At 35.3% G+C, this 12,736-nt stretch overlaps 1 protein-coding gene across 1 annotated transcript; it reads left to right on the plus strand.

Annotated features, from left to right (window-relative positions):
* Window positions 1-1,591: 1,591 nt before the first annotated feature.
* LOC120539620 (dynein heavy chain 10, axonemal-like) lies at window positions 1,592-12,072 on the plus strand. Its single transcript, XM_039769899.1, has 4 exons — window positions 1,592-2,663; window positions 3,150-3,281; window positions 11,093-11,196; window positions 11,772-12,072. Exons 1-4 carry the CDS (start codon window positions 2,199-2,201, stop codon window positions 11,878-11,880), a joined length of 810 nt encoding a protein of 269 aa, XP_039625833.1. The 5' UTR covers window positions 1,592-2,198; the 3' UTR covers window positions 11,881-12,072.
* The last annotated feature ends 664 nt before the right edge of the window (window positions 12,073-12,736 follow it).

A 12,736-nucleotide genomic window follows, 5' to 3' on the forward strand; every position in this document is an offset into this window, starting at 1 on the left:
ATTCATATCTTTAAATCAAAATTTAAATTCAGATATCCACTGTTGAAACAGTATTGAATATGATACAATTCAAGACTTATAGGAACCTAATTGTAAATGTTACCTTACAATGAAATCAATGCTACCTTCAAGGTGTGCTTCATCAGATGCCAAAGTACAGGAGAAGGAATATAAGAATATATAAGTTTGAAAGTGTGCTTCCTACTGGGTGCCCAAGTAAAATATAGATGAGATGAACAAAGGGAGTAAGTGATAAGTAAAGCCAAAATAACTCTTTTGCAGTCATACATACTTTGTACTGTAATTATTGATGTCTGATGGTGGTTTGTCCATTTATGCACCACAAAACTTGGTGAACATCTTTGCTTTCTACGAGTGGGCCTAATATTAGTATTAAATGGGATTAATTTAATGGGTCTCTCTCTTTTTTCTTTTTTTTGCACATCTATTTTGAAGGATTTTAGTTAACATTAATTCACCTAGCAAATGGTAAAATTAACTGCCTTCCTTTAGATATGTTTGAGATACCAGCCTATCACAAGGCAAAAATGCCCCAAAATATCTGTTACAATTTTGACTTGTTACATTATATACAATAACAGGTTACTGTTTTTGGCATTCCTTGTAATTTGTGTATTTACATAGTTCTGATCTGTGAGTTTTACGTGACTCATGTTTCCAACGTGCCTAATGCATGCATTTCCAGTCATTGAATCTGTGAGTGAATCTGTCTTCAATGAAGTTATCACCAAAATCACACCTTTTAAAATCCTATATTCCAGCTATCTGTTGTACCAGTGAGCCAAGGTTGGTAGTTCAGGAATATCAGACAAATCTGTGACTGAGTGGTTGGAGATGTTCCAGCACACTCAGTGATGGTGTCTGTAGCAAACCTGTTGCTAAAGTTTGAAGAGCTAGCAGTTCACTTTCTTCACTTGCCATTGGGGCCTTACATCAGACTCGGGGAAATTTTGCAGTTCTATTAGTTTTGTTAATAAAACCTAAAAGATTTTTTTTTGGCAAGATTTTGGACCGACATATCTTGCCTCATTTACAATTCCCTCCAAAAGGACATGACTGCATAAGAAGTAAATTCAGTAAGTTACTAGTTTATAGCCTACTTTAATGTCAGTTTTTTTGAGTAGTATTTTCTAAACCTTGTTGTGTAATCATATGCTTTAAAGTTGCTATTCATTTATATAAATATGCTTTCCAAAGACTTTTTAAGAGTTAAATTAGCTGTTAATGTTGATAAAGTAAAATCTTCGATTTTGCTGTGTGGGTTTATAATTAATTGATATTTTAATCAAGGTAGAGGAATATTAAAATGTATGTAAGCAGTTGAGGCTAATGTTAATTTTAAAGAATAAATTAAACAGCTAACTTACACAACAGGGTGAAATCAATTAGCAACATAGGCTGTCATATTCCTACCTGGGCCCTGTATTGGTGTTGGCACTGTAGCATGCAATGCAACAACAGTACACTCAGACCCATAGGGCCTGAACTAGTGTCTGAGATGCCTACCATATTTGCACTCCTTAAGAAGCAAAAATTTCATAAGATGGATGGGAGAGGAGAAACAGCCAAGTGGTGCCACTGGCTGCCTGTTTCAGAGTCCTTAAATGGAAGCTAAGGCTTTGTCTGCATGGACTTGGCACATTCCCACTCTGACTCTGTTGGTAACACATTAAATATGGGAGACTGCTGTGTAACAGGATACTTTGCGAGGTGTTCAAAATCCTAACAAAGTCTTGATGACAAGTTAGAATATAAGATATCCACAGTGTAGGTATTGATCATGTATTGCTAATTAACAAGGACAAAGAAATGGTTTGTGAGTTGCATAGAAATAATTGACTACTACAGCAAGCCCTTCAAAGCCTCTACTCAAAGTGTTAACCCACATTTGTATTTTTGTAATTCAAAGGTCATACAGATACATCTTCAGCTGGCCATATACCTAGTGTAATTTATAACCTAAACTCCAGAAAACTTATAGAAAGCTGATTCTTTTATAGTTACCATAGTGTTTCAATTGACACACAGAAAAACTAAACTCGCATTGACTTTATATGTAAGTGCTTAGAATCAACTTGAATAACATACTGCTTATAGGGGAAATAGTTCAGACAAAGATTAACTCATCATATCTGTTATCACTAAAACATCTGTTTGTTAAGTTTTTCATTAGGTGGATGCGTGGAACCTGCATCATGTGTCCTCCACAAAAGGTCAAAGGACAAGACAAGACATTTTTGTTCAGCTTCTTTAAAGATGTAGCCCAAGTTCCCCAGGTAAAAGAACAAGCTGTCATTCTTTCACAGAATATCCACTATGTGTTAACCTCTATCACTAAACAAGTAAACAAATGGAAGAAGTACATGCACCGGTGCAAATTTGACAAGGACATATATATGAAGAAATCTGTGGCAGATCTGCTCTCTCACTTGGCTTATAATGACAAGATGCAGTTGTACTCCAATATCATTCAAGAGGCTGAGCACCTGCCTCTGATGAATATGGTGCTGTGTGTTCAACTAAATATGGAGACTACTGTTCAGACATTTCGGGAGAAGGCAAAAGAGTGCATCCAGGTTTTGGGAAAGCAGTTAAGCATATCTGTCATGGAGGATCTTCATAAACTGGAAGGAAAACTGCAGGTATGCTTTGAAATTTTAAAGGAAAAAGAAAATTCTATTAGCATTTCAATGTATTAAGCCATATACTAGTTCTATTGTTGTACTTCCTCCATATTTCATATATTTTCTTTTGCAAACCAATCCTGTCAACCAGGCTTTACAGATCACAAACAACATTAAATAGTCAATGACTGTCACTTGTGCAGCACATAACTGTACATCTGCTCTGTCCTAGCAAAGGCTAGTGTTACATTTTGGTTTATTGAGTATAAGGAATACTGTAAATGCATGCAGAATGTGATGCCAATATCACTTTAAGACACCCAAACACTCAGCCATGCAGATTATCTGAATGTGAGAATATTTAAAGCCATGTCATTATAAAATCTACACGAGTATACAGTCTCCACACATAAGACACCTCAGCTTTTAATGAAACAGGGTCAAAGGACTGAGGCAATGTTCCTAATACATGAATTAATGAATAATGAAAAACATTTTTTTAAGAAACTTTCAGAGAAGCTCAAAATTCAAGATAAAAGTGTCTTGACGAAAAAGGCTTATTCGCCTCTGATTATAGAGAAGACATTTGAAGATATTCGAGAGAAACATCGAATTCTTGCTGTGTACAACATCAATGTGAGTAGTATTTTAAAACATTATAATGTAGCCCATTACACTGTTTCTCAAGTCAAGGCCTGGGGGATTCCTACTGCACGTTTTAATTTTAAGGATATTAATTATTACGTGATTTCTTAGTTTCTTCCTTTTTCTTTTTACGCCAATCCAGAAATTAGAATTTGGGCTTGGTACTATGATTTTTATCTGTCATATTTTTAAACATTCTTATCTGTTAAAGTTGTTGCACCCATATATAGGTGATTATGTCACAAATGGAGAAAGTGGCAAGCCAAATTGGCTAAAGAGATGCATACAGGACCAGGAGAAGAATATTGCCAAAAAGGTATAATCAGGTGTCTAATACAAGAAAGACCAGATTAATTGACAATCAAACAAAACTGCAAGGCAAAAATCAATGTCAAAAATTGAAACAAAAGAGTAAAAAATATCTTTTTGTAGGGAATTAACACACACAGAAAATAGGTTTTTATGCAGTATCTAAGATGGTGCAGATAATCACTATGGTTTTGATACTGTTGCATCTACCTACAACCCACCTCAGAAGCATCATGACTACAGGAATTCAAAATGACAGAACTCATATGAAAAAAATTGATGAGTTGAAGAAAAAATTTAAAAAATAACATATGAAATACACATCATAGAAGGTAACTGACAGCAAAACTAAGTTCTCTGTGGTAAAAAGTGATCAACAACACTAAAATAAACAAAATACATTTTTAAAAAATCCTACATCATGACACACTGAAATAGTTTCTCCCTTTGTATTTATGTCATTACTTTTTCAATATATAAACAAAAAAGAGAAAATGACACAAGAAACCTAACATCGCTCTCCGCTCACCACCATTTGTGTCTAATTTCTGCTGCTTTGATTTAATTGAAAATGGCTTTAATATTTTCAATTCAAAATACTCATACTATATATCAGCGTCAAAGAAAGTGTTCTTTCAGAATACGTGTATTTAGTAAATGGATTGTGCTCTTGTGAATGCAAAATGTAACATAATAACAGTCAACAATACAATGCAAATTTATAAAAAAAATTGATTTTTATTGCCAGATTGTGTTGGAATTCCATGTCCCTAAAATATGAAGTGCTAGAAACATTCATCTGGTTTCATAAAATTACTTTACATTCTCTATTCTTCATTCAAAGCACATGTTCCATATGCAGTCATGTGAAAAATTAAATAAAACCTCCCATAAAATGTTTTTTCTTCATTTTTTACATATACAAACATGTCACAATTTGATTTGATATGTCACCTTTATGGATAAAGGTGATGCAATAAACATCATCCTGCATTTACATTTTTAATAAATAATAATAATTTCAATAAACATAAATGCAAATTCCACAAGACGAAAATGTAAGTGAACTATACATTGATCACTACTATCAAAATCAGGTACTCCAGATCAGGTGCCCCTGAATCTTATTTTCACCCAGTTGTTGCTAAAGTGTGAGTTTTCACCATGCTAATAGCTGTCTGAGACCTTTAGAAAAAATGCCTATGAATCTGGGAAAAATTTGGAAATCAACCATTCCACTGTCTTGAAGATCATCTACAAGAGGATAAGATTTCAAAGAGCTGCCATTTTGTCCAGACAAGACAGACCCAGCAAGTTCAACCCAAGAGCATAATGCAGTGTGCTGAAGAGGTCCCTAAGAATCCCAGAACTTTATCATGGGACCTACATGCAGCTCTTCCAACTGTTGATGTCTAGGTGTATGAGTTTGAAAGACTCTGCAAACTAAATCTACATGGGAGGTATGACAAGAGGAAACTGTTGCTGTCCAGAATAGACATTGTCAGAAATACGACCAACAGACATTATAAAGGTTTGGGGCAGCCACCCGTATAATGTTCCCTGGCTGCAAAAGGTTGAAAATTGAACAGTTATTCACAATACTGAGTCCATAATAGCTCTGATTATGTGGAGGCACGACGGCGGCTTTAAAGGCCGGTGGAGAAAGTGACGTCTTTATAGTAACCAGAACCAGAAGTGACATCATCAAAGGTGACAGAAATGGAACTGACATCTTCATAGGCGCCGGAAGTGACGTCTTCATAGGCACCAGAACCGGGCAGGATTTCCCGAGAATGGTCTGCAAGGAATTGAAAGAAACAGTCACTGCATCCCGCTGCCCCCTGGTCAAGTGTAAAATTACAGTTACTCCAGCCCTTTAGCTGCCTCCTACTCGCACGTGTGTGACAACATGCAAGACTAAAGTTTGCCCAAGGATATCTAGGCAAAGACCAAGTCTTTTGAAACAGTGTTCTCTGTAGAGACTAGGAAAAGATGGTTACTTGGTCACAGTACCAGAACAATTGTTTGGCAAAAACCAGACAACATTTGACCAGAAAAACCTGATACTAACTGTAAAGCATGGACATGGAAATGTCATGGTTTTGGGGCTACTTTGCTACAGCAGTGCCTGGGCCACATACAGCCATAGAATCCATACTTAATTATTCATTGTTCCAGAGGGTACTTGAAGATAATGTGAGACCATCTGTCAGAAGATTGAAATTCAACTGAAAGTGGACCTTACAACATGATAATGACCCTAAATATAACAGTAAATTGAACAAGGAATAGATGAAAAATAAAAGAAATGGAGGACTCTGGGATGGCCCAGTCAAAGCCTGGATCTGAATCCAATCAAGATGCTTGGGGGGATTTGAAATGAACTGTGAAATGAGCGCCTCAGACATCACAATGCTAAAAGAATTCTACATGGGGGAGAGGGTAAAAAACTTTCTTCCAGTCACAGATTGCTAGACAGGTATGGAAAATGGCACTTGTGGTTGATCCTGCCAAAGGGGGAAATTAGGGTCAGTGCTACAAGTTGTGCCACCCTGAGCAAAAGATAAACATGACACCTCTTTTTTCAAAAATCAAAATTTTTTAAACACATTACCTGTTAGAAGATCGAGGAAGAGATTCCAAGATGATTTTCAAAATGTTTCATTGATTGTTTTTGCACACTCTCACAGTCACAACCCACAATATATTAAGAAACATTAAAAAGGTTTTTTTTTTTTGAAAACTATTTTACGCACATTGATTGAAGCAAATTCTTTCACTATTTCCCTATAATCTAAATCCTGACCAAAGTTGTTTTCTATATAAATAGTTGCTAAATCACTTAGACTTTGCTCTGACTTTAAAATTGAAGATAGTTTTAAATTAGTATCAATTTTGAGAAGCTTCTCTCGGCAATAACAACACTGATAAGTAATGTTAACTACACAAAAATGTCCAACACATTTGCCAGTTCTATTCCATCTGTGTCTTTTAGATTTTTTGCATTGTCTATTAAAACATTTTCCAAATTTCTACATTTTAATATAAGGTGAATTCTTGGGATTTCTTGCAATTTGTTTAAATCATATAAAATCGAAAAATATGAACTCTGCAACTGGAGTTGCTCAAGTCTCTCTCTTTTTGTATTTGTCTCAATGTCCAGCACATTCAAAAAAAAAATCAACTATAAATTTTTTTTTGGAATTGTGTATCGGATTATCTTCTGACTGATAGTCAAATTGTCTAATTTTTTTTCTTGGTCTGGTAGAGGGAACAATAAGAAATTGTACTGTAATTTTCAACTGATAGGCTATCTCTTCTTTTACTGTATTTTTGAAGCCTTCGTCAGATCAGTAACATTCTAAGTAATTTGAAAAGTTTTCTAACTCATGGACCGTCGCTGACACTTCCATATTAATTTAGATAGGTAGATAGATACTTTATTAATCCCAAGGGGAAATTTACATAATCCAGCAGCAGTATACTGATGCAAAGAAACAATATTAAATTAAATAGTAATAAAAATGAAAAAAATAAAAATAAAAAAGCAGACAATAACTGAGTAATGTTAGCATTGACTCCCCCGGGTGGAATTGAAGAGTCGCATAGTGTGGGAGAGGAACGATCTCCTCAGTCTGTCAGTGGAGCAGGACAGTGACAAAAGTCTGTCACTGAAGCTACTCCTCTGCCTGGAGATGACACTGTTAAGTGGATGCAGTGGATTATTCATGATTGACAGGAGTTTGCTTAATGCCCGTCACTCTGCCACAGATGTTAAACTGTCCAACTTTACTCCTACAATAGAGCCTGCCTTCTTAACAAGTTTGTCCAGGAGTGAGGCGTCTTTCATCTTTATGCTGCCACCCCAGCACACCACCACGTAGAAGAGGGCACTCGCCACAACTGTCTGTCTAGCTTTGGTATCTTTGTTCTTCCAAAGAAGCAAATACAAAGCTAAAAAGACTGATGCCGACATCCTTTAAAATATGAACATGAGTCACTTCATGTGTTGGTAATGCAAAGAAGATTGGACTATCTTTAAGGTAACATTGCAGAGATCTTGTTATCTTTGGACACAGAAAAAGACTTTGACAGAGTTGAATGGGACTACCTATTCACAATATTGCACAAATTTAGGTTTGGCCAAATATGTGCATTGTTAAAATCCGGTGCCTCAATCTATATTAACAACATGATCTCAAAACTACTTCAGACTTGAACTTTATATTAGACAAGGGTGCCCTCTATCACTATTGCTTTTTGCAATTACCATTGAGCCATCAGCCTTTCACTTTCAAAATGCTTTAGAGATAAATAAGAATTTCATGAGATAAAGGGGGGTACCAGAAAAGGATTTGAACAGAAAATACCACTATATGCAGATGATATGGTACTATATATGTCAGACCAACAAATATCTTACCATGGACTAATGGACTAGCAGAATTAAAAGAAAAAAATATGAACTCAAATTCAATTTGAATAAAAGTGTGCTTTTTCCAATAAACTCTCTAGAACATAATACTAGATTGATCTGGTATGAGCAGTTTAAATATCTAGTAGTAAATATCACAAATAAATATAAAGGTCTTTTTCAACACAATCTTGCTGTCAACATGAAAAAAATCAAAAATATCAAATAGATGGGTCCACCCTCCACTATCAATGAGAATCAATACTGTCAATATCAACATCCTTCCCAAGTTTCTTTATGTATTTCAGAGCATCACTATATACATTAACAAATTGTTCTTTAAGAAATTAAATTCAATTATAACCTCATTTATCTGGAATTTGAAACGTCCACACATTCAAAAGGTGACCTAAAACAGAAGGTGGCATGGCATTACTTATCTTTAAATTTTATTACTGGGCAGCAAATACACAAGGTATAAAGACCTAGAAATTTACATAAATTGATGACTATACACAAGACTGCAATGGAAATAAAATTTTGCTGTATTTCTTTATATATGCTTGCTGTACTCTTTTATATGCACTGCTTTGTGCCCCAGTAAATACTAATTATCATCAATATATCAGTAGTCGAATTGTCCACCAATCACTCTGAATATGGAACCAACTTCAGGGCAGAGAAGCTTTTATCTGTTGCACCTCTACGCAGTAATTACTTTTTTCATCCTTTTTTAACTTATGCAATATTTAATATTTGGAAAACATCCATGATGAGAACACTTAGGAGAACTGTATACAGATCATTTTGTTTTGGCATCTTATGAACAATTACATTTCAAAAGTAACTTCCCAGCAACCTAATTTTTCCACTACTTTCAAGTCAGAAATTTTGTTAAAAGAAACCTACCCAATTTTCCACACATCCCACCCATTTCTATTCAGAAGAAATACTGATCAGTCTTGAAGACTCTGGAAGCATCTCAACAATATATAAAAACTTCTTAAAGTCTCTTCTTTTCAAAGATCCTTGGGTATGGTCAGAAAAGGTTCTTTTTTTTTGTTAATCTATACCAATAAAAGACAAAGCCCTCACTGACTCACTCACTCACTCACTGACTCATCACTAATTCTCCAACTTCCCGTGTAGATGGAAGGCTGAAATTTGGCAGGCTCATACCTTACAGCTTACTTACAAAAGTTAGGCAGGTTTCTTTTCGAATTTCTCCACGTAACGGTCATAACTGGAACCTACTTTTGACCATATATACGGCCATAGCCTACAGCTCAGTCACCGTGTGAGGCAGAGTTGCATCCCGCATCATCACACCTCCCACGTAATTGAGTGCCTGCCCATATAAGGTAAATATTCGCAGGAGAAGGACTGTGCTTATGCAAACGAAGATGAGATGGTCTAGTGTTTGGCACAAACTCAACGAAAGTGCGAGAGAAACTTTTAAGTGCCGGGTCTTAGCTAACATTAAATAAAGCCGTGGACATCTCAAGATCACACAAGAGAGCGGCTCACGTGAACTGACTGTGAACGCAGTACTTCAACAACAAGGAAGAGCTCCAAAGAGTGCTGAACAAAAAGCACATTGCACAATTGAGAAGGTAGCAAAAGAATATGAAGTGAGTGACACATGCAAACATATTCATAAGTGCAGCTACTGCGGAACAAAAGCACGGTGAAAAGCGTAAATTTAAATTAAGTTCATAGACACGCTGGCGTTTGTCATGCCTACGACGAATATGATATTCGCGAGATGCAAGTTTAATGAGAAGACACGAGGTATAAATGAGACTTTGGATCACTTTGTAACAGAGTTAAAATTGCTGTAACGGACAGCAAAAGTGCGACAGAAACTTTTAAGTGCCGGGTCTGAGCTAACATTAAATAATTGCTGGTGAAGGACTGTGCTTATGCAATTGAATGGAAAGCAAATGTTATGTTATTTTTAAAATGTTTCCTTTTCTTTTTCATAACTTCTTTAACACACTTCTTCTCCAGTGCAAAGCCGCGGGTATTTTGCTAGTATCACATAAAAGCAGTGGAAGTCAGTTATGCATAGAAATATACTCTAGCTTTATACAATACTGTATGTGTAAATCATTCAATCACTCAACTTTTAATATTTTATCTATCGTATTTATCTAATTTAAAATGGTCCAAAATGTATCCAGGGCAAGCTCCTGCTTCACTGGGCCACATATTTTCGGGTGTGCATTAAATTAACATCATTTTGGACAGAAATTTTTACATGCCTATCAGACAGCCTTGGTGTCAAAATCACTCCTAACCCATTAACAGCCGTGTTTGGTGTACGTCCAGATGGGCGTAAGGTAGAGAAGGACAAATTGATTGCAATTGCCTTTACTTCACTATTAGCATGTAGACTTACCTTGCTTAACTGGACAAACCCCAGCCAACCATTTAGATGTCAGTGAGTAACTGATATTCTGTACTATTTGAAATTGGAATAAAATCAAAATACTTAGAGGATCTTGTTTTTAAACAATAAAATTTTAGTATAAGCATTTATATCAGGGGAAAAGGACATTTTCCCCTAACTATTTTTGCCCATATTCTTGGCTCTCCTTGCTTTCATTGGTGGGGATTGAATTTTATTTTGTTAGGTTTCCCTTGTTTCTTTTTTCAAATTTCAGTTTTTTTTCTTCTAATTTGACTATGTTGTATAAATTTGATTTGATTTTATGCAATGTTATTTTCTTCAAATAAAATAAAAATGAGGCCATTTTGGATCAGGTATTTAAAATTATGGGGAAAAAACATACAAACGTTTCAAAACCTCTTTTTAGAATATGAAATAAAAATAGAAAAAGACCAGCTAATTAAACAATAACATCAATTAAAAGTAAACATGAGTCAGTGATTGGGAAACAGTTATAATAAAAACCGGTAACTGGAGTGCTCCCCAGGAATGAACTTGAAATTAACTAACTTGCTAAAATAATTTTGAATGGACTTTACTGCATTTAATTACTTTTATGTACAGTATTTCTTATTTGAATAGAATATTTGAAAATACATCCTGTTTGAAGATGTCATGCATTTTTAGGTCAGTGAGGAAGAGAAAGTGCTCTGCAGTAAATTAAAACAATTATGGGATGCTCTATTTCAAGATTTGAAAAATTTTAGGAAGCAGGAGGAGGACTTGCCAAGGTAATTGTTTTGTTTTAATCTCCCTGCTCTTAAAAATATCTACCTCAATTTTGCATCTGCTGATGCAAGTTTATGCGAAACACGTGTTGCGTACTCTTTGCATTATTTGACAGTAAACTATTTCAACCATATATATATATATATATATATATATATATATATATATATATATATATAGTATATATTACATAAGACATTTGCACATGTTGTTTTGTACACTGTTCAAACTCATGAGAAAAAACTAATTAAAAAGTGCTGCTTACACTGAATTAATTTTTTCAAAGACAGATTCAATTTTCGGGCAAAGTGGATAATTTCTAACCAATTGAATTTATTTCTGGTTATTGATGTTATATGGGTCACCAAATTAATGGGTTGCCCTTGTTTTTCTCAAGCATGCTTATCTACATTTTGTTTATGCGCATTATTTTTCTAAATTAATTTAAAAATTGCATTGTATTTGATGTTAGGAAATTAAATGCTCTAGGTGTAATGTCAATGTATGGTTAAATGTCTAAATAAACAAAAACTATAAAATTTAAGGGGATTGCTCTTTCTATTTCAACTATGTGTAGATTTACGGAGAGCTCCAAGCAACTAGATCAGCACCGAGAAGAAGCAGTGCTAGCTGACCCACAATTCATTTCCGCTGCAACAGGAGATGAGGAAGTGCCAATGAAGTAGAATGAACTGCCGATCACAACTGTGTAATGTATAAATGGACCTAAAATAAGCGCCCAGTCAAAACCTGAACATAAAATAGATTTAAATAAATATACTTGTATACTAAGCATTCTGAGGAAACACGCTTGTCTTCTCTCTCCTGCAAAGTGAGCAATGAAGTGAAAAAGCTTTAATTGATATGTTTTTATAAACACATTTGTTATTAGTGACCATTGTCAGTTTTTGAGTATAGTTAAGACTTCTAGAATATCCACTTTCAAATTACAAAATGATTTTTTATGTATTACTTGCTTTTCAATTTCAGTTCTTTTGGTGTTATTCTGTTCTCAGTGTCTTTTATATTTCACACTGACTTTTCACAACTCCTGCTTTCATCTGGATTCTCTGGCACATTGTGCAGTATCACTATCAAGAGGCTTAATATATAATATTTCTAATCTCATCTATAAATCAATAAAGGAAACACACCTTACACGCAAAAGCATTTCCACCATTTCTGATACGCAAATATATGTTGTGACAGATAGTTGGGCTATCGCTCTCTTGAACCCCTGTCCGCGACTCCAGACACCAGGTAAAAGTCCACACGATGACTTTATTAAATCGCCACAGTGCACAAAGCACCCTCTCCTCCACTATACTCATAAATAAATCACAATAACCAATAACAATAATCCAATCCTCCAACTCCCAGACACGTCGCCACCCTTCCACCCAGCTCATCTCCCCGTCTGGGAGCTCCCATAGTCCTTTTATTCTCCCTGACCCAGAAGTGTTCCCAATCCCCAGTCCAAGTGATTCAATATCACTTCCGTGTCAGGTACAAGTCCTCCTTCTTCACCCTGGAAGCACGTTG

This window comes from Polypterus senegalus, chromosome 11, assembly GCF_016835505.1.
Source record: "Polypterus senegalus isolate Bchr_013 chromosome 11, ASM1683550v1, whole genome shotgun sequence".
Classification (NCBI taxonomy): Eukaryota; Metazoa; Chordata; class Cladistia; order Polypteriformes; family Polypteridae; genus Polypterus; species Polypterus senegalus.

Excerpts from the sequence above, each read along its gene's own strand:
- LOC120539620 (XM_039769899.1), top strand. The coding sequence starts at position 2,199 with ATGCGTGGAACCTGCATCATGTGTCCTCCACAAAAGGTCAAAGGACAA. Across the intron at positions 3,282-11,092 it reads TTGCTGTGTACAACATCAAT|GTCAGTGAGGAAGAGAAAGT; the intron begins GTGAGTAGTATT and ends ATGCATTTTTAG. Across the intron at positions 11,197-11,771 it reads CAGGAGGAGGACTTGCCAAG|ATTTACGGAGAGCTCCAAGC; the intron begins GTAATTGTTTTG and ends AACTATGTGTAG.